This window comes from Perca flavescens, chromosome 3 (genome assembly GCF_004354835.1).
Source record: "Perca flavescens isolate YP-PL-M2 chromosome 3, PFLA_1.0, whole genome shotgun sequence".
Taxonomy (NCBI): Eukaryota; Metazoa; Chordata; class Actinopteri; order Perciformes; family Percidae; genus Perca; species Perca flavescens.
In genome coordinates, this window is record NC_041333.1 from 28,806,601 (window position 1) to 28,829,728 (window position 23,128).

Below are 23,128 nucleotides of genomic sequence, written 5' to 3' on the forward strand. Positions count from 1 at the left end.
GATGCGCCATACATTGCATGTGTCTAGATGTCAAAGTGTTGCCTGTATTGTTGCCAACTTAAACGTTAAACAAAATGTTACCATTTAGTATAAAACTGTTATAATGCAGTATTTGATGAAAATAATCTGTGATATAAGTAACCTTATCACAGGAGGTCCCAAAACAAGAAGACAGCGGCACATTCCACCAAGTTATATTCAGAAGAACAATACTTTAATTTGGCCCGGGATTTTTTGGCAAAACAGTGCACCAAGATCTCAGCATGCTAATAGATGGTCAATTATAAAGTGTGTCAGCATTATGTGGAAAAGAACTTTTTTTTTTTTTAAACCTGGCCTATTTCTATAGAAGTGAGCATATTCACTGTAGGCTTATTTCATTCAGAACCCATATAATCCCTGTTTTCTCTTCCAGTGTTGTACCTGCATGTATCATCAAACTCAAGAAAAAGTGAATTGTTTCTTTAAATGCAAGACTCATTAGAAGTCAAAAGTAAAACTTGGCTGCTTGCCCTAATATAAGAAGATTGATGCTACCACAGTAGCAGCAGCATTACTCTCCGACAGTGCTCTCCTGAGGGAGGTGATGACACGATGGCGCTACAAACTTGCTGAAAACCAGCTAGTCCCTGCTGACACGAGCTGGTCCCCATGGTAAGGGTTGCCTGGGGTGACAAGTGGTCCTGTCAGACGGTAGTGATGAGCACACTGTCTATCAACTGGTAAAAAATTTTAACCACACTGCTAAGTGATTTAAGTTGAGATTAAAAAGCAGTTTCAGACTAGTTCTGCTTAAATAAAAACACAATGAGCTTAAAAATTTTACTGACGTGGCTATTCTGCTCAGTGAATTCCATTACACGTTCATCCAAAATACTTTTTTCTGTTACAGAAGTTTGCTGTAGGTAACAATGGTCCTCAACATCTGCCAGGTGTGAATATTATTTAAAAAATATGACAAAGTTATTTAACTTCAAAATTAACAGCTTTGAATGGGATGAACTGGCTCATATCACCACTATAAATAACGATTGCAATGTCAGTGAGAAATGCCTTTCTGTGACATGGCCTTGTTCATTAAGTTCATATAGACCTTAGGGTATTCTTTCTTTTAAAAAGGAAGCTCCAACACTCCCCTGACATATATAATTTCATATTTAAATTTAAGCCCATATAATGAACCTTGAAACAAAGTTTCTGTGTGTGCCTGTGTCTATTTAAAGCAGCCTGCATGCAGCACTGAATGACTTTTAAACTGAATCAGAATTAACAGGTATGTTTAATAATGAAAAAATGTTAATTAGCTGGAAGCATTGCAGTTAACCATAATGTGCAGTGGAGCTTTTAGCTCATTCTTCATCCGTCCGACTCCCTCCAATCAGTCGTGTAACTGTCCATCTCTGCACTCGCCCTTTCCTCTCAAGCACCCAAGTCTTTTTTTTTTTTTTTTTTTTTTTTGTAATAGCCAGGGACTAGTTTCTGACGGATTCATGGCACACTAAAGATGAGATGGAGTGTGGAAAAGTGTGGTTAAGGAAGACTGAGCGGCTGATGCACCATTGGACCACAGAGACCCGCTGGCTGGCAGGTGAACACGTCTACCTAACACTTAATTGAGAACAACGTGGAGGAAGGGGAGGGACGGCAGAGCGTTGGCTAGTCTGCCCTCGCTGAGGTGAGACAGCCAATATGCTCCCCGCAGTTTCCTCCTCTCTCGCCCACAGCCCAACGAATTTGTGTGGATATGTGTGCACAGCATATCAGCTCAGCATGAGAGACAACACAACCCAGTTATGTCCTACCGAGAAATAAGGGGTAGGACAGGTCCATCTTTTCTGGGCACGTGTTCCAATTTACTGTTCATTTAACTCCACCCCCTTCCTCTTGCATTCCCTTCATTATGAGAAATGTACCCAGGTAACAGGCAAAGGTTCAGAATCCCAGCCATGCTTATCTAATAGATTAGCATAAAACTGTTGGGGCTGTCTGACCTAGTTCTAAGATGACGGGCGTATGAGTCTTACATATACAGCCCTTAAGGTGCAGACACATCCCCAGTCCACTCTCACTGATGGATCAAAGGGGAGAAAAGGGAGTGGAGGAATATGTTAAAGGACAGACAGAATTAGATCAATGATGTATGAGATAAAAAAGAAAATTGGAGCAGAACAGTGAGGCGCGCAGCAGAGCGGGACGCAACAGAGCAAACCATCGCTCTATACATGATTGGAAACGCAGGTGTCCAAATTGAATCGTACACAATAGAGGAAACCAATTGCTCACTGAACTAGTGATTCCTTCCACTGACGATATCTGACTTCATATTACTTTTCCAGACGGAAGCCTGGACTGCTGTCAATTTGGCCAATGCTCATCCTGCTGCTCTCTCACTCTGCTGAGGAAATAGAGGCTAAGCACACATGATTTTAAAAGAGAAGCACTGTAGTACTTGCATGAATTGACAAACTGCGCACACACAAACGCCCATGTTCACACAAAACAAAAGGATATTTAAAAAAGGTTCCCCACAGATTTATTCTTTTTTTCCAAATCCAAACAATAATCAAGCTACTTTTTTTTTCTTCCCCTAGTTTTTTTTCTTTACATTTTCCTTTTTATTTTAGCAAGTAGTTCAACATTAGAATGTAATTCGGCTATATTTGGTTTGTTGTTAGAAAAGAGAATTTTAAGATTTCTGTTCATGGAGTAGTTTTGGAACATAAAGTAGGGAGAAATTGCCAGGAGAGCTATGTTTACTCAGTAACAGAACACTAAGAATACATTCAACTAGGCTTTAAAACAACAACAACAACAACAACAGAGGACTCTCATTAAATGCTGCCCTCATAGATATCACATTGTTACTCACAAATATTTACTGGGAATAAAATGCTTTATATATTATTTGCCATATGTATTATTTTACTACTACTACTACATTTGTAATGCACTTTACATTTGGAACAAATCTCAAAGTGCTACAGTTCAGATCATAAAAGCATGGTAAAAACATCAATATAAAATACAAATAGTGCAACAACTTGCAGGGTTAGTTAAAACTCATAAGTTTTAGTCCGTTTTTAAGTCTCAATAGTTTGGGGTGCCCTCAGATGGTCGGGGAGGGCATTCCAGATCCGAGGAACGGCAGAACAGTAAGAACGATCACCAGTGGTGCTGATCTTAGTCCTGGGGAGAAGGAGGCGGTTTGAGTTTGTTGAACGGAGGCATCGAGTTGTAGTTAGAGGGGTGAGTAGTTCTTTCAGATAGGGGGGGAGGGGGCAGTGTGAAGTGAATGGAGAATGGGTGTGATGTGGTCGTATTTTCGCACTCTCATCAGGATCCTTGCAGCACTGTTGTAAACATACTACAGTCTCTGCAAGCTTTTGTCAGGGATTTTAGTCATTGATGTAGAATTAATTTTAACAACCCCTGCATTGTGTTTATAACCACCCAAACGACACTGATTGGCTGATATTTAATCCAGAAGTAGCCTTCTGTAAAACAATGTTCAACCTTAATCTAAGGTTGGTAATCGCAAGGTCTAAACTCAAGTTACAGCTGGAATTTGTGCTGTGAATATTGGATCAGCTTTTTGCCATTGGGCAAGTCAGGCCACTGTGGTGTCATGAGGCTTGTTGTGGTGGAAAGAAAAAGACTGCTTTCCAGGAATAGAAGGACAGCAAGATAAAGCGACCCTTTTTTTTTTTTTTTTTTTTAAATCAGAGGTATGAAAACCGATAAAAATCATGTCTCAGTAGGGTTGGCTTTCAAGTGTCTCTGGGACTGAGGGCCAAAGGACTAAAGTGTTCCCTGAAATGCAGGAAGGACGATAAAACTGCATTAGGTGCATTGGGTATTAAGGGACAATACAGGCTGGAGAGGACCGTATAAGGATGCTTATCTCTTCTTGCTTCCCAGGGAGTAAGAGATGGAGAATAAAAGAATCTAAGCAGAAAAAAAAAAAAAGCATGAATAGACTACAAGACAAGAGAACGACCAAGAAGTGCAGTGTGAATTTCCCCATTGTGGGATTAATAAACGATTTTGAATCTTGAAGAACCCAGAAAGTGAACAAAAAGTGAATCCTCTTTTAGTTGCTACAGGGAAATGCACAAAAGCTAGATCTGAGAATAGGGGGGCACCGTGCAGCATACACATTGAGGCTTCCATTATTCTCTGTATCACAACATTGAGATATGCCTTATACCTGCTATACACTGATCTCTCATGGGCTTTCTGTCAGAACACAGCTCTTTGAACAGTCATGACTTCCAAACGCAACTGATAGATAGACCTTGTACTAGGCAGCCATTAATGTATGCAAAAAGAGAAATGAATATCACGTTGATTGATGTATCAGCAATCTATCATCTCTGATGTCCACAATAAAAGATAAAGAAACCAACAAAAACAAGTGATTGATGCAGGTTCAGGCTCATAAGTTGGCACCATTAGCTGTTTCTATTAAACTTTGTTTTGCCATCTACAAGCTTTATTAGTCTGGGAAAAAAAGACTAATCAAACTATTATATATCACTATCAAAGCACTAACTGCATAGAGATTCTACAGGGAGCAAAGAGGATTAAAAAGGTATGGAACTTAACTTAATCCTTTTTCTAAAAGAGACCGTAAATCACAAACCAGCACAATTTTATTATTATTAATATCACTGTAAATCATACACCAGTATGATTGTGTTATTATTAACAGTTTTCAACAGAGGCACCTAGTTCCATCTCTGGCATCTAGGGCTGGGTATCGTTCAACAACTTTCGATACCGGTTCTGTAACGTTACTTTCTGGATACCAATTTAATAAAACAAAAAGAAATTGCAACATTACATATTACAGCACAAATCATTTTATTTATTTTGCAGCTCCTACTACGTGAGCCCTGTCTCTGTGTGTTAGGAAGAGTTTTATTCAGCGTGTCTCTATGACGTGTAACGTTAAACAGCCAATCACAAACGTTATAATTTAATTATAATTTAAAAAAAACATTTTAATAAGCACTTTACTGTAATTCAATATTACAAAAAGTATTCCTTAATGCGATTTTAATCTAATGAAAGGACACTTACAGCTTTATTAATCGCAGATGCATCTTAAACATTGGTGCTTCAAGAACATATTTTTGACTAGCTAGATCTTACGCTTACACCAAACCAGCGAGAACATTTCATAAACCACAGGCGACGATGATCATTTTCCAAATGCATAACAGATTTTGTACTAAACCGCACTTTCATGAAGCATAAAATACGGGCCATTCTGCATTATTTCCACTGAAGCTGCTTAACCGATAAACACACACCTAAGCCAGACGCTGAGCTCAGAGGTACACTGGGACATCTTCCAGAATTCCTCCTCTACTGGCTGCCGTCAGCCAGCACACACGGCTCACAGCCACGGACATGGTGTCTGTCCCTCTCTGCCGGCAATGCCCCCAGCCCACTTTGTGCAGCATGCAGGCTAAAGCAGCAGGGGGACTGAGGGCTTTTACACAATCTGAGGGGGCAGACTTTAATAAGATGACTCTACTAGTTAAGTTTGAATGATGACAGAAAACAAACACACACACACACACACACACACACACACACACACACACACACACACACACACACACACACACACACACACACAAAGTAGCAGTCACTTTCATTGTGAGCTTTTTATAGATCAGGGCATACAGAAATGTGCATCCATCCTCTCTGATGAAGAAAAAAAAAAAAAAAAAAAGATATATCCAAGTAAAGCCTTCCCAGTCTTGCCTCAACCCCTAAATCCTGTACATTTCTGGAGAGCCAAGACCAGGTGCAAGTATTTGGAAATTATCCACACTAGTAATCCTTGAGGACGTAGGTTTTTAAAACTCTGAAAATCCCCCATATTTCACACATCTGACACAGTAAAGCTACCCTTTCAACCACACTAATGATCATAGTACTGATTCCTCCAGAGAGTTAGGAGTTTAGTGAAGGCTGTCAAAATGACAGCGGATGACTCAGCTGCCTGACTCATACTCCTATAGCTATTGGTCTTCAAAACAATTACACTTTGTCACACAAGTAGACAAACATCACTGGCCAAAGCTTATAACCGAATACAGGTATTTCCTAAAATCATGCTTCCTGTCTCTTGTTCTCCTCTCCTCTCTTGTCATACTCTGGGTTTGTCACTGGACTCCCAAGTTGTTGTAGCACTAAACACCTCCTGGGCCTCCACAGCCTTGATGAGCAGATCTAAATGTAAGCCTATCTGGAGCTTCATATATAAAGAAAACATCTCATCATCTGCAAAAAATGACTTACCATATCTACCTCTCAGAATTTCTGCAGTGACACAAATGCAAACAGTACAAAAACAGGCACTATCTTCATACTTTGGGTGAAAAGAGGGCTATGAGTTATTGGCATTTAATGTTATACAAGTTATTACAGTTATATATAAAACTCAAACCTGAGTGTGCACATTGACTACAAATAAACTGAACCTACGGGTTTAGGCAGGATTAGGCTGAAAAGGTTTTATAAGCAAATATATATGTAAGCAAAAAATTCTGCAGAGCACAAGAATGTCTTGCTTAGGATGACATCCAAGACTATCAGCTGTATAATGTCCTGTAGAGAAAAGAAAAAACCTTGTGACAGGGATGGGCAATATATCGATATCGAAATAGTCAACCCGACAAGCCCTACTGTCTGGAACTCAACAACTTTTAAACAATCACACTGCTCCAATACTGAACAATGCCAGCACATAAACAGGAGCAAGGAAAAGCAGGTGATATAGACTGTGTAAAGGAAATATGACAAGTAGGGATGTCCCAGTCAATTTCTTTTGGCCCAGATCTGAATCCTTTAATAGATATAGGCTATATCTGCTGATACCAAGCCCAATCCAATAATTATATTTACCTAACTCTGACACACCTTATAAAAAAGGTAAGACCTCCCAAAGCTAAGATCATGTATATGATATAAAAGAAACTGGGAGAATGTGACTATTGAAACTGACGTCACGGTCAGCTAGAGAGAAGACAAATCCCTTGTTGAAACAACAGACACACTCAGTCCACTTGTAGTTATACAGACAGAGTACGGAGTGTGTGTGTGTGTGTGTGTGTGTCTCTCAGACTTGTGCTACTTACGATCTAGGCCGTTGATGTAGCGAATAGATACTTCACAGTGCCCCCACACAGCACTGACGATTGGATACAGTCTCTTGCCTTTTAGCCCTTTAAAAGCTACTCCCAGATACTGTCCGTCTACCATGAAGCTCAGTGTTCCTTCATCCATGTCTAGTACTACGGTCAGCGAGTCTGGCAGCACAAATGACTCGTCTGGCTCCAGGAAACAGGGATACGTAGGTGCCGACGTGGAAACGGGACGGTTCTTTCCATCGTGGAAGAGTCTGTTTCGACCCAGGTCCCAGCCCCAGGACTCCGAGTCCGAGCCCACCAGGGCTGTGTAGCCCACAGAGTGTAAAGATGCTTCAGTAGTGGCCACGCCCACAACAGCGTGGGTGCCTCTCTGTCTGGTCGGCCAGTGAATCCTCCAAACATGGAGGCCCCTGGTGTAGCCCACCTTCCCTCGGATACAGTCTGTGCTCTGTGCCACTGGATGTCTGTGAAACGTCAGCTTGTCGTCCTCCTTAACAAAGACATTGAGCGACCGGTCATCAGGGTTCCAGGCGTGACGAAGCTGGGTCTCGGGGCTGGCTGCAGGCATGTCCAGCAGTAAGTCCAGCCTGGGGGGCCGACAGAAATCTGGGCCCCGCAGTTCACGGCGTACTGGCCGATATGAGGGCTCCCCGCGTACATCCACTGACTTGATGCTGCCAGAGATCTTTTGGCCCATGGCTGGGTGGGTTCAAGGGAAGAAGGGACAGAGGGAAGGGAAATGGTTGGACCAAGGGTGGTAATGAGGGGGCGGTAGGTCCTGACGTTACCTCATGGGCGCAATGGCAACACAGTGGGTCCTGGGTGGAAAGGCGCTATTGGACACACACGCTGTCTTCAGCCAGGGGAAACCACACTCCTGAAAACACACACACACAACACACACATTATGTAGCTAAGTTTAACATAAGCCACTCTTGGCTAATCAGTAATTACTAGAAAGACTGGACACAGCAACTGCTTCACCACTTTCCTTGATTCAATTGTCATTGGGTACTCCAATATAAAAAGTAAACTCTCTGATGGGAGTTTGCTGCAGACCTCTTAAATTTTTTATAAATAGAATATGTAATAATACCACAGGAATTTAGACTATTGCTTGGCCAAAACAAGACATTTGAAGACGCCGCCTTGGACTCCAAGGAATTAACAGTTTTCTGATGTTTTATAGACTAAATTATTAATCAAATTGAGAAAACACCCCCTCTCACATTCCATCAGTCATAACTTAAAGCAACTTCTATTGAACACAAGTAAGTATGGCTTAGTGCCTTTTAAGAGACACAAATTATATGAGCAATCCTCCAATAACAATATACTAACACAGACCCGGGGAGGATTTGTGCAAACTTGCTGCAGACTTCCCCTGAATATAGTCACGCAGTATGCACTCACTCTTCTTAGCCAATCACTTCTTCACCAAGCAAACTAATGTAGTGCAATCCATATTGTTTAAGTCTTCCCAAATGTAACCTGTGCACGCTGGGCTTTTACAGCTCCCTAAGCAACATCCAAGACCAAGTCAAGAGACACTGTACTGACATTCCTCCTTGTCCTCTCTCTAACACTCTCTCCTATATGCACTCCCTCAAATGTTTCCCTTCTTCCCCTATAGACTCCACATGACTCTTTCAGGGAAAGTACTGAACAGTAAATGGCCCTGACCCACCAGGGGAAGCTTGAATAACACACATAATGGAATCTCATCTGCCAAATTTTCTGAACTGACAAAAGGGATGTATTATTTTTGCCTCTGATCACAAAAAAAAAAAAAAAAAAATATTTTCACACAGTTTTGTGTCCAGTGTCTGTTTAAATGTCACAAAAAGAATACGGTAGAGATGCACCGATAGACCGGCCGGTGACCGGAACCGGTTTTCACGTGCTTGGCCATGACTGGCGACCGGCAGGTCAGTCTGACATATGCCGATTTCATGCCGGTCAATGCTACAATTAACTGACAACATAAGTTATACGAGTTAAAGTTCTCAAGGACGCACGCACACACGGACGCGACAGCACAGTCCCTTTTTCCTTTCAACTTTTCCGCTGTGCGTCGCACGTACCAGCTCGCGGTGTGAAGCGCGTGTCTGCGTTATTCTCGCACATGTAGGGAACCTCCTGAATTAACCTGCAACATGTCAGCTGTTTGGAAATTCTTCAGCGTGTGTGCATAAGATAACAAGTTTGCAATATGCAACACCTGCAAGGAAAAAGTAGGGCGTGGAGGGACGACACAAAAAAACAAAATCACATTTTTTTTGTTGGATATTGGATGTGAAAAGAAGGAAATTGTTCTAACATTGCACTTTAGATGTGTGTGAATTTTCCACACCAGGAGTAATTTATGTAGTTCCATTTTAAAGTGATCCATTATCTGTTCAAAAAATGTTCTATGTTCTTTGCAAAATGTTCCATTAGGAAAAGCTAGAAAATAAATATTTCTGTGTGCTGTAAATGTAAAGTGGTTAGAAAGAAATCGGCTAAAATCGGTATCGGCTGACCTAACAAAGTGAATCGGCCTAGAAAGTTGTAATCCGTGCATCTCTAGAATACGGTATGAATTGTGGAGGTAAAAGGAGACGCAATAACCAGAAATAAAATGTAACGACAGATAATGTGATAAATGGGCAACAACACACAAGACAGACGACTCGCACACTTGCTGGCAAACAAAGATATTTACACAACACTCTCTCATGACATCTCATGACCACAATCCCTGAAAAATGACAAGCTCTATCCTCCTGAGACCCAGCCCATTGACTTATGTCCACTGTAGTGGACATTTGAGTTTCATTCCTCTCCTTGGAATCGTTTGTGCAAGTCTCTTAATTCCTGCTGTACCGTACAGAGGACATCCTGGGCTTTTCAGTGATGTGTTATTTGATTGGCTGGGAGGCCGGGAACCGCCTCTTTCTTTCAATCCAAAATGGACAGCATAGGAACAAGCACATTTTATGGAAAGATAAGAGATGAGTCAAATATTATTATTTATTTTATGATAATCATATATTTTCTTGTTCATTAAGGTGTTAGGAATCATATATTGAGTTCTGATATTCTGATTATGTATCTTTTGAAAAATTGGTATTTTATGAATGTCAATTATAGTGGACATCAGGACTATCTTCATGTAAATAATCCACATCTACCAAATTTGTCTTTTTTCGTACTCAAATGATCCTGTTGTCCACTACAGTGGACATTCTTTAAATAAATAAAAATAAAAAAAATTAAATTGTAAGATGTTTTTTTTAACCTTAAACAGGTATGGAATCACAAAAAAATCTGATTAGGAAAAACAAAATTTTCCTCGGTTCTCAGGAGGCTATATTTCAAATATTAATGAATTCATACCAGACATGATGCATGAAGTCATTTCAGGACAAATGAGAGTGATATTTATCTTACAATGTTGTCAAAAGATTGTAAGTAGCTCTCGACCACTGAGTTGACATTTGTAAATGTGTTTGTGCAGGATACATAACAAAATAAAAGCTCTTACTGCTCATGCACACACAATTCGCTTGCAATTCCTCAAGCATTACTCGACAGCGGGGAAACACCGTGCCAAACAATTAGATGATTTATGGAAATCAGGAGGGGCGGAGAGGGAAAATGTGATGAGAGGGATAAAAAATAAAAAATAAAAATCAGTCATGTTTTAGATAGCCTTCTAGATTCAGTGACCAATTAATCTCTAATACATACAGTGACATATACAAATGTCTGCAAATCAACCATAGCTGCCAAGCCTGGATCTCACACACTTTTGAACTTGTAGTCAGTCAATCTGGTGTTGTGTATCATTAGCGCATTAGGCCTGAGTCAGAGTCTATTTTTACAATATTATGTGTTAGTTTTTAGGAGTTTGTGCATTAGCCTTGTCATAGCGGTGATAGCGGTTGGTAGCACTGGTCGCACACAATAGTTTCAATGTTGAAATCGGATGTTTCACACTTGTCTGCCCGAGTATCCTGCAGGGTTAAAACATCAGCAGTACTTTAATAGAGAGGATTGGGTTTAACCAAGGGGAACGTTATGATCAGCTAGTCGGTCCTGCACAGTCTATAAAACAGTATCCAGTTCAAAACATGTTCGGCTATATCCTGGCTGCCTAAGCGATTAGGGATTCTGGCCAGAGGGTGTTTTGGAGAGCAAGACAGAGAGGCACAGAAGTGCTCCTGACAGAAGTGCTCCTGTCAGACTCTCCATAAAAACCCTTTGGGAAAAATTTGATGGCATCCACATGGAGCTGCTGTCATCAAAAAGGCACTTCCAGCTGGTGAATATCAAAACTTCTAAATCAACTTGACCCAAGTGCTTGAGCGTCCGTACCGCCTGTGACCTCCTGTTCAGAGCTGATCGTCACACACAGCTGACGGCAACTGATTGAGCCTGTTATCTACAACATCGACAGACAAAAAACATTGTTTTCTGTAAGAGGGAGTTATTTTTTTACCCTGATATTGTGACATGCTGGTTAATAATTGTGCAATGAACCAACAATGGGCAAGCCAGGATCATTCCAGCACTTTCTTCTGCTGCAGAAAGGAATACACCACAAATGTATTAATTTGTTATGGAAGAAAGGGTATCAAGCCCAAGGAGAAGGGGGAATTTTTACAATAAACAGCTGTGAAAACCCTACATTCTTTTGATTTCCTAAAAACCTCAGTACAGTACATGGCAACACAGCTGAACCAAATTAGGCCATATCTAAATTTACTCACCCCCAGCGTCACACGCTGGTTGCAACCTCCAACAATCTTAGGTTATTTCACAGAAAGAAAAAAAAAACGTATTAACAAAAACCAGTCAATTGATAAACTGTCAAACAACAAAAAGAATAGCTACGAAATACCAACAGGGTAACCGCCTCAGTCTCTCGAGTTTACGAAGTGCACATAAAACGCATCATGACGTCCCTGTCAGTGCCTATCTGCTTTACGGTTCATCGTTTACATAACTCACAGGAAATTTTCTTTTTGCCTCAATGGTGACTTCTTAGAAGCAAGCGATATTCCAATTTCTCACATATCTTCGACTTCGGCAGTGGCCGTGGTGTCTCGAACCGTTTCTTTAGCTGCAGACTGTTGCACGTCAAAGTTAGGTCTGCTCTTCTCACCGAGACTTCCCTCAGCTCTGTCTGTTAGCGCGCCGCGTGGAGACAGACAGGAATGTTCATTTACTTCATCGATGAAGTCAAAATAAACAACATAGGAGTTATAACGCAAAAGAACATTAATTTCGTCTTGGATCAAAATATAGGACTAGGTTGAGAATGGTGATGGACGTTATAAGAACCCTCATCGTGAGATAAACATGGCGAAATATTTGATCTTTAATCACACCGTCTGGCATGACTCTAAATTTATATTTTACATTCTGTCTCAAATTGCCACCAACATTTTGTTAGACACAGCGAAATTGGTGAGATTTTGGGAGGTCCAAAAGCAGATCTAGGTAAGCAATGGCTGGGCACATTACTATGCTCAGTACCAAGATATTTTCTTTGAAGACTGAACAGAACCCTGTTGTCATTTGTTACCCTGACATTTGATATTTTTCTATAAGCTACATCAACCTTCAGAAAAACTAATTAAATGAGCAGGTTTAAATGCAGCCCAAACTACTGACCTGTGATAGTGCTTATTAGAGTATTTTAATGTATCTACTCTTCACTGAGTATTTTATCACCCATATCAGCCTTACACCTACTCAGCTTAGTGTCCCAGGTTATGTCAAGTGTAATTATGAGTCACGACTGAACTCGCCAAGTGTAGCAGCACTGTAACACAATCCAGAAAGTCTTCAATCATGTGTCACTCTCCCACCTCTCAGTCACTCACATGTGTGAACCTACACTGAAGGTACGGTGCTAGCAGCTATATCCATGCTAAACAGCCGGCTGGAAAAGCGATTCAACACAGTTCTGTCTTTTTACATGTAGACCTAAACATGAAACATTTAACTAGATGTAACAAGCAGACATTAAAGTGAACTTAAGCCGAATTAACAAGCTGCCTTCTTTTACTATCAATAAGCAAAACATTGGAACATTTCAAACTTGAAATACAGTACATATCTTACACTCAGAGCTCTATTAAAAACCTAAACCTTTTCAACACAAAAAGAAAGAAATGCCACATTGAAATCCTTTCGAGACATGCTACAGCTGTGATCATTTTATTATTATTTTTAATTCATGCCAAGATTTTTCTGGGACATGCGGACACCCCGACAATGCTGTAGCACAGCCATAAAGATGTTTGAAAACTGTCTGCATGGGATAAGTCCAGCAACAGTCTTCGAGAGACGAGAAACCCGAGAAAATGATTAGACTGAAAGAAGCACCAACAAGTGGTCAAGAGACTTAAGTTGCCTGTGAGAAGAGAAGAGGCATCTTACCATGAAAGCATTTCTCAGAATAGTCAGGCAGCTATCACACAGCAATGTGAACACGCAATCACAGCAGCCAAGTAGAGAGAGGGAATACTTGCTTCTCAGTCTTAAGTCCAAAAATGAGGTCAGTACGCAGTCAACAGCCAGACGAGTGTGGGACAGGGCCGGGACCGACAAAAAGAGTGTGTGTGTGCTGGTGTCGGTAAGTCTGCGAGTTCCTGCTTGTGACGCGAGGATGGGGAAAAACAGCCTGACTCCATTTCCCAGCTAAGGCAGGAAAACAGCTGCTGGAGGGAAGAGAGGCAAAGATTGAGGGAGGGAGAAGGGGAGGGCTCAGTGTGAAGCACGCTCAAAATGTTTCCCAAGCCGTACAAAACCACCCACAGATGCACCGACTGTGCGCCTCCAGAAGACGGTGGAAAGAAATGTGGACAAACACCCACATTTGCAGATTAACAGCTCATTTCCACTTTGTTCTGCTGGACCGGACAGAATACATTGGGCCAGTCAAGGAAGAGTGCTGAAGAGAGCAGACACCCTTAAGAAGTCTGTCTTTTTTGCATTCAAACATTTGTAACTTCAAATCCCAAATTTATTGTGTGATTTTTGGTGACTACGGTATTAAGGTTTTAACTTTTTCACAACAGTATGCTTACCTGTATAAGCAAGGTGACAGTTTCATTGTCCGTTCTAAATTAACTATAAAGCAAGGAATATCTGTGTGTGTGTGTGTGCATGTGTGTCCTTTGTATTTGCCGAGAACCGTTTATCCGATCTACTTTACACTTCGCAGGTATATTGCTGGTGGACCGGAGGACGTTCAGTGTCAAATTTGGACATGCTCAATCAATTGAAATCTTTTTAACTGGAGCAGATACACCTTTGCCTCACAGTTTATGGACCTCAGCATCGCCATTTGCGTATTTAAATCTATGTGCAATCACTCAATCTATGAATATTACATTGCAAGATACTGAAGGCTGCTATTCACATTTGCTTTGGATCTTTGGAGTTTTATGTAGTTTAGTTTGTTTTGAGGACAGTCCCATCAAAGCTTTAATCTTCAATTTTAAATTGTAAAGAGGTTTAATCAAAAGGGCTATGTAATTTATTTGTTAGTTTCAGTCCATTATTTGTCCTTTTAAACAACAGCAAACACATTTTAAACAAGAATAACACACGACAGCCAAGCTGGTGACCCCACAAGGCTCACTAAAAGACTAGTTGATGGATTGAACAGAAATATTGCCTTTCCTGTATCCTTTTTGGGGCATTTTTGTCAACGCAGTGGTCTCATTGAAACAAGGCTGGCTGGATTTTGCACATAGTGCCAATGTCTGTCTAAAAATGGCCTTACCACCACAGTGCTTAATGCTTACTTTTTGAAGTGGTTGCCGGCTTGGCAACCAGGCATCAGCTTATGGTTGCCGAAATTGACAATGTGGTTGCTAGGTTTTAAACTGCCTATATCTGGAGCAATTAATTTCTTATGTAACTATAACACACATTTTAATAATGAAACTATTAGATAATGCCTTGCAATATAATTTCCCATGCCTCTCAAATAGGGGGGCAACAGATCACAAAACTCACGGTTCGGATCATGGTTTTGAGTCACGGATCGGATGAATTTTCGGATCAGCACCAAAAAAATAGGGCAATTTAAATGATTATTAAAAATGTACTAACAACTTTCAACAATAATTACTTCTTTCACCAGTAAATTGCTGTTAAAAAGACAAAAACAAATGAGAAAAGGGTATATTACAATAACTTTGCATTACAAGAAAAAAACATTTTAGTTGTCTCATTGAGTGCAACACCTAGAAACAGGAAAGCAGTTGATCGCAGGGACAGACTAAGGACTAGGAAAATTTTAAAAGGAAAAAGCAATAGGGTGATAAAAATGAGTCAAAGAATTAATATATGGAAAGAATCAAAGTCAGAAACGAGTGGATATTTAAGAAAAAAAAACTGTTAAACATGCAGTAGTACCCATAAAAAAAACCCAAAAAAACCCCAATAAAAACATACAAACTAGACTATGATTAAAAACATTAAAAACATTCTACTTTCATCCCCCTTAAAGAAAATGAATGACTTAACAATGTGCAGATCGAAAAGTCTAGTCAACCAAGGTAGTGGGCCAGTGAATAATAGACCCATTTGTCCAAATGACTTCCTGCTCCTCAGACAAAGACACGCCCTATAGCTGAGAATGAGTAGCAGTTTGCCGTCTCCATGTCTCCGTTTACCCAGTAAAAGAATCTGTTGGCAACCACGTGTTAAAAGCAGGAGCCAAAGCTAACCTTTTCTGAGAGTCCAGTTCTTTCTTGTGTCCACAAACACAGGACCGCAATCCAAACACCAAAGACATAAAAAGGTAAACCTGCCACCATGGTAATGTTTCCCAAGTGTTGGAGAAAAGACAGAAATCTTTTCATGGTGAAGATGTGATCAGCGAGTAAACTAAGCAAAGTTTTTCACCTTGCACGCCCAAAATACACAAGTCAGAGTTTGTTGAAATTTACATTCACATATGGCAATATTTTTTATTTAATAGCTCAACACTGGGGTGGCTTTGTTGCCAAGCACTTCCTCCTGTACCACACATTAGGGCCCTTCTGTGTGGAGTGTGTGTGTGTGTGTGTGTGTGTGTGTGTTTCTCCTTGTGTTTGTGTGGATTTTCTCAGACTACTCAGGTTTCCTCCCACAGTCCAATGACATGCAGGTGAGTTGAATAGGAAACTAAATTGCTGATAGCGGTTTGCTTGTCTATGTGTGTTAGCCTAGAACTATAGTGCTTTTTAAAAGTTATGATATTTTCTGTAATTTCAGATGCTTTACCTACATTTAGTTTTAGTAAAGACTTGATTCTGTAGATTACATTTTCACACAAATACATGGGTCAGCTACACCCGTGTCATGCTGTACTGTAATTCTGAAGTGTACTGTAGCAATTAGGTTAGTGACATAGGCCTTTGAAGGATGAAACTGTATCCAAAACTCTAAGCCTGTGGTTCATATCGGCTGCGTTTGGGTTAGGAACTGTTGCAATATTTAGCAGCTGCCTTGGATCAGTTTCCCTGCTCGTACAGGTAAACCCAAACCAGTCTGATCAGGTTTCCACAGCTGGGTGAGAGAACGTGAAGTAGCATTTCACTCCTGCAGTTTCTAGAGGTGGAGTTAGTTTGCTTTATATACAGTTAGGTAGTTTAGGAGGTTCCAACCAACACAGTCATCTGTAGGGTCATGAAATGATTAATAAATAGAAAGAAAAAAAAAAACATGCCGCTATACAAATCTGTATTCATTTTTCTGACTCTCTCTCTAGTCTGTTTTTGTAAAATACTGGACAATGTGAACAGTTATTTAAATGAAACCATCTGAAAAGTTTAAAGAGTATGTCTCTTGGGTGAAACTAACAACTCAGACATCAAAACCATGACAAGGGACCCCAAATAGTTTTCTTGCAAGCATTCAGAAGCCAAAAAGGTTGGGAACATCTTGCACTTAAAGGGTAACTACCGTTTTCTTCAACCTGGACCCTATTTTCCTATGTTTTTGTGTCTAAGTGACTGATGGAAACAATCTTTGATATTGGTCCGGTATTAAGCAAGATCACTGCAGTTGGCAGCAGCAAAACAAGCTACAATGTAAGTTAATAGGGCAATTGTCCAGCTTGTGTTTACCCTCACAAAAGTGCTCATTTTGCCACTGACAGGCTCAGATTCTGACAACATTATGGAAAGGATCCCTTCAGAGATAGACCTTTAAAACCTCTGAGACTTTTCTGTTTAAACCAAAAACAGCTCTGAAGTTGCACTAAACCTAAGAGTAAGATCCTTTAATTAAATTTAAAAACATCCTAAATTGGTTTGCTAAGCCTACCAGACTCCATTTAAAAAAGCAATACATTTAGCGTGTATAGAGCAAACATATTTTCACATGTAAATCAGTAAACTATGTGTTTATATCAACCAAAACTAGAGTTGTGATGGCTGGAAAAGTGGAAAGAGGACACAAAACAGCTTTTCATGGTTTTATTTTGTTTGTCGACTTTGAATGAAGTGTATTTTACAATGCTAAAATGATTTTTAAATTTAAATAAAGGATCTTACTCTTTAACAAAAAGATCGACCTCCTTAGAAATCCTTTCCATAATGTTGGAAGACACTTAGAATATTAATCTGAGCCTGTCAGTGGCAAAACGAGCACTTTTGTGAAGGTAAAAACAAACTGGAGAATTGCCCTATTAACTTACATTGTCGCTTGTTTCGCCGATGCCGACTGCAGCCATCTTGCTTAATACTGGACCAACTTCAAAGATTGTTGTTCCTGTCAGTCACTTAGACACAAAAACATAGGGAAATAGGGTCCAGGCTGAAAAAAAAGATAGTTACCCTTTAAAGTAGTATAACATGGAAATTCTCAAGTAGAAAAAGTACATAAAATTTGTACTTAAGTACAGTACTTCAGTAAATGTACTTTCCACCACCTGCACGTGCTGAGGTCACAGTCTCCCTTCCAACACCACCAATATCATCAATCATCATCAGTTCTGGGGTTTGAAAATAGACAGAGAAGCAGCTACAAAGACAATGAAGGCAGTGCTGAATTATGTAATGAAGTTGGAAGAGCAGACTTTGTTGTGGGATTGGAAGCTAACCTCTTAATCCATCCAAATGCAGGCGTCCTGAGAAAAGTGCATCTCTGCCAAGTCACAGGTCACACTATCAAGCTGGTTATTTCCTGTTGAGAAAAGACGCAAAGGTTTGATTAGGGTGGCGCAAAGAAACATGAGAAGCAAGCAAGTAAAATGTATTTATAAAGCGCTTTTCACGGGCATGAGTCACAAAATGCTTAACATGGGCATAAAACAACATACAAGAAAGAAGTCCTCAAAGATGAAGCGACCACGCGATCCACGTGTTTTAAAAAGTACAAAACTAAGAACTAAATATATGATGAGAACACGATGCACAATAACATTTACACAATAGAACATAAAGTGCAGACCAGGGGTCTCATTTATAAAATTGTGCGTAGGATCCTTACTATAAGTGTACGTGCGCCCAAAAGCCCAAATTGGCATACGCCGAAAAAAAGTCAGATTTATAAAACCGTGCATACGCACACCTGTAAGCAATGTTCCCTTTATAAATCACAGATTGACTACAAGTGTGCGTACGTGGATCAACCTCTTATCCCGCCTTGTACACGCCCATTTTTAACCATAAATTGTCAATGTAAAGCACCTCGTGAATGCTGATCAGTATGTTAATGACCCTGGCAGTTGTTCTTTCGTTACACCGAAACATGCCGAATCATGACTACTGGCGGAGAAAACAAACAAAAAAAAACAACCTCTCAGACGTTCGGGAATTAATGATGCATATAGGTCAACCAAATTCCTGTCTAAATAGGAGTCTTTATTTGACTTGAAAAAAATCCACAGCAACAGGAGACCGTGAAACGTGCGGTATACTTGCCTCAGCTGACCTGTCGCACGCAAATGTGACGTCATTGGGGGCGCTGTAACTATTTATACTCGCGCGTGGTGGGCGCGACACTAGTTGCAGTCTTCTCCTGAACAGAGGTGTTGCAACTGAGGAAAGGCTACAGACTTTGCCATTTCTACGGACAAGAAGAAGAAGAACTGGCAGAACTGGCAGTTAATGCTTCAATTTGATTCAATGGGGATGGGGACTGTTTTTTTAATGTTGGTGAGCCTGTGCAATCTTAACTTTCATTACATTTTAAGACCATTCCAAAACATTACAAGAACAGGGGGTGGTGTCCCCTGCCTGCCATTGGCAGTTTAAGTTGGCGATCAGGCCGGGGAAATACTGCTGCAAGAATTATGTAGGTTGCACAAACACAGACACACAAATTTAACAAAGTAGCAAAATGTATGTTAGTACTAGAGTTATGAATAAGGGTTCTCAAGTAAGGACATTAATGCGAATCAAAGCAGCCCAGAGAGCCATTTGACAGACGGGCGAGAGCACTGCTACAGCTTCCGTGCCAACATTACTCGGTGGTCAAGCACTACTTTACTTCTCTAAAACTGTCTGTTACGTAAAGCACTCAAAGCTGCTTTTCTTTAACAAGTGTAGCTTCAGTGGAGTAGCTATTTTGTCTGCCGAGTCTTCAAATGTTGGCCTGCCAAACTTCGGCCACTAGAAGAGATTAGCAGCAATGCCTTTTTGCCTTTTTATGTATTTAAGAAATATAATATTAGCTTTTGACAGACTAAATCAAGTAAACGAGAAAAATAAAATTTCATCAGGTTGTGATTAATAGAAATCCAATTAACATTTATAGATTTCTCCTAGTAACCTGGTTTCCTGTGTGTGTGTGTGTGTGTGTAAATGAGCTGAATCTATGCCATATGCACGTACGTAGATAGGTGTAGATACGGACCCTACGCCGCCGCCTGGTGTGCACCTCAACAAAGAGTAAATACACTCTTATCAAACGGGAGTACTTCTCTGGTCAAACACCACTAATTCATGTTTCAGCCTTTATTTACCGATGGTACCTTAACTTAGTATGGATCCCTTTTTCAGGAACACACTGCCATTGTTCAAGGTCCTTAACTAGAGGTCGACAGATTAATCGGTCGGCCGATTAATTGGCCGATTTTTGGCATTTTTTTTTTTTTTTTTTACATAATCGGCATCGGCCAATATCCCAGTATATCAAGCCGATTAATAGGCAGGCGCATCTGCGGGCAGCCTAGTGTTAAAAACATGAATGGGCGACATTTTTTACAGCGCACTCAGACCACGTGCCTCCAGCCCCTCCCCTCATGAATTCTTGCGCTGTGTGTCTGTCAGTACCCGATCCGTTCCACCTGCACAATCCATTCTGCGCATGCGCATGATTTTCACGCATGCGCAGATGATAATACTGTTTTACGACCTGCCCGATCTGTTCCACGCTAGCCTCCACCCAAGCTAACGTTAGTTTAGCTAACAGCTAATTCGGCTAACCGCTAGCCAACAAATAACGCATGCGCAGAACGGATTGTGCAGGCAGAACGGACAGATAGATTCAGTCTAAAATAACGTTAAGTCAAACATAATGGGAAAAGCAGGCTAAAGCAAAATTAAGACTTTACAGTAACAATAAAAGACAAGTATTGAGTGATTGTATTTTAAATGAGCACAAGTAAAGTAGAACTGACGTAACAGCTGTTATATATGTTAAAGTTTGTTTTGAAGTTTTATTTTGAGGGTCTTTTAAAAGTTTGCATGCTGTCTCAGCTAGCGGTTAGCCAAATTAGCTGTTAGCTAAACTAACATTAGCTTAACTGTGGAGGCTGACGGACGGCAGACCGCTACAATCAGCTAGCGGTTAGCCAAATGAACGGTTAGCTAAAGTAACGTTAGCTTCCCAGTGGAGGCTAACGGCAGACCGCTATAATCACCTAGCGGTCCGCCCGAATTAGCTATTAGCTAAACTAACGTGAATTAGCTATTAGCTAAACTAAAGTTAGCTTCCCGGTGGAGGCTAGTGTTGGAACAGATCGGGTAGTGTCGTAAATCATCGTACCACAGCGCATGCGCAGAACGGATTGTGCAGTTGGAACGGATAGGGTACTGACAGTGTCTCGCACAGTCACTTTAGGCTCAGACGCTACCGTTAGTAGTAGCTAGCATATTGCTGGTGTTCTTGCCTTGGGATTAACTGTACTAATAAAACCGTACAAAACACCGCGGCCACAACGCTGTGGAAGCTCCCTGAATGTCATTTATCAAAGCCTGGTTGTTACCCCTGTGCGTGGCAGTCTCATCCACTCCTATAACGGAGCTAACTGGAGCTAACCGCTAACGGAGCTAATTGTTGCTAACAGAGCCTTCAGTTCTCCGTGCCTGTATCCATTAACTGCATCTATGGACTCGAGCATGAATAAAACACTTAATTTTATTAAATTGGCTGGACGAGTTTTAAATTACAACTCAGAGTTTTGATCCTAATGAGTGCAACAGGACATGTAACAGTAGGATCCCCAAAACACAGATACAACACTTCAACAAATGAACAATGATCTAACAAACAAGGTGAACAAGAATTGACTTTAGATAACCCTAGTCTGATTTGATTCAACAGGAGTTAGGAGGAAATAGTGTTGATAATATGTCACTTTCTGTGAAGATGTGCAGATTTGTATTCTCAGAATTTAATAAATGCTAAGTGCACTAAACAATTTTTTTATTTACAAGTTTATTTGACAAAGTTTATTTTCTTCTTACCTGTTTTGTTTATTTAATATATTTTTCATATATTATTTATACAATATACAGTATGTTTTTAAATTATACATTTTTAATTGAAGTATACAAGTGTAGATTGGTGAAGTGTTCAATAAATGTTTTTGTTGAGAAATTCTGTGTATATTAGTGTTACATTTTATCTTTCAAATAGAGGTTTAAAAACAAGCACATATCGGCCCAAAAAAAAAAAATCGGCAGCATTTATCGGCCATCGGCTGACCTTGATTTCTAAAGATCGGCATCGGCCAGAGAAAACCCATATCGGTCGACCTCTACCCTTAACCTCCAACTGCTCCAGGGTAGGGATGCACCGATTTTGGTCCCGATTAGGGATGTCGTGAGAACCGATACTTCGGTACCAACTCTGTACCAAAATTCTGAAAACGTGCCAGATCTGACGGGGGCAGTATATACGCCAAACGTTAAAAATGTTCGACACAGCGGCTAAATGCTGAAGAACACCGACAAGCACAGAAAGACAGTGAATAGCCCCTCATCTCCCTGTACGGCTTGACCACATTCAGCTTCTGGCTTTACCGTACATCAACAGCGGCGGCTTTCACGACTACACCTGGAACTCCCAAATGCAAGCGAGTCTATTGCTCTCTGCCGTTGTCTATCACAACCTAATGTGTGCTCTGATAGTACTCGTTTTAACGGACCTCTATAACATCAGTTAACTTTAACAGGGATTGACCGATATGGATTTTTTTTTAGTGCCGATGGCGATACCGGCTGCCGATTTTCTTGAGCCGATATTTGGAGTCGATACTGCTTTTGCTCCCTCAATTTACATCATAAAAATGTAAACCCTGCCACACTGGATTGGTTTTCGGAATCTGCGCTGCCATTTCTTTAAAAGTAATAAACAACAACACTGATCAGTGTCATTTCTGCAATCATCTTACATTCATATCACCCAAATTATGTGTGCAATGTGCAACATATGGATGGGTGCACTGCATATGGTTAACTGTGCAAGGGTAAAAGGCTATTATCAACATCTACAATACAGCCTTGAAGTTGAAACTAAAAGAAAACACGGAAAGAAGACTGACAGGATGCTGCCCCCCAATATTTAAATAAAGGACTTAATGTTTAATGTAATATAAAAGTATTATTTTCACACACACACACCCCTCTCTCCTTTTTGAAAATCGGTACAGTATTGCAAAATAAAATATCGCAATTCTCAAGTGTATCGATTTTTTACCCTACCAAATACTAGATTTTTGGTATCGGGACATCTCTAGT

The 23,128-nt window shown here is 40.4% G+C and overlaps 1 protein-coding gene across 10 annotated transcripts in view; it reads right to left on the reverse strand.

Moving 5' to 3' along the window:
- The window catches only part of LOC114552529 (SPRY domain-containing SOCS box protein 4), a 51,560-nt gene that overhangs the window by 6,261 nt on the left and 22,171 nt on the right, over nt 1-23,128 (reverse strand). For 8 of the 10 annotated variants that reach the window (XR_003692185.1, XR_003692183.1, XR_003692182.1 and 5 more), the window contains 2 exons: nt 18,262-18,344; nt 7,155-8,043 (listed from right to left, as the gene is read on the reverse strand). Coding sequence is in view for 3 of the 10 variants with exons in the window: in XM_028573403.1 (XP_028429204.1) it covers nt 7,155-7,863 (709 nt within the window). In the remaining 7 variants the exon portion in view is untranslated. Of the gene's footprint in view, nt 1-3,841; nt 3,946-7,154; nt 8,044-13,598; nt 13,821-18,261; nt 18,345-23,128 lie in introns of those variants that run through there. The other 2 variants (XM_028573404.1, XR_003692186.1) reach the window with 2 other exon arrangements.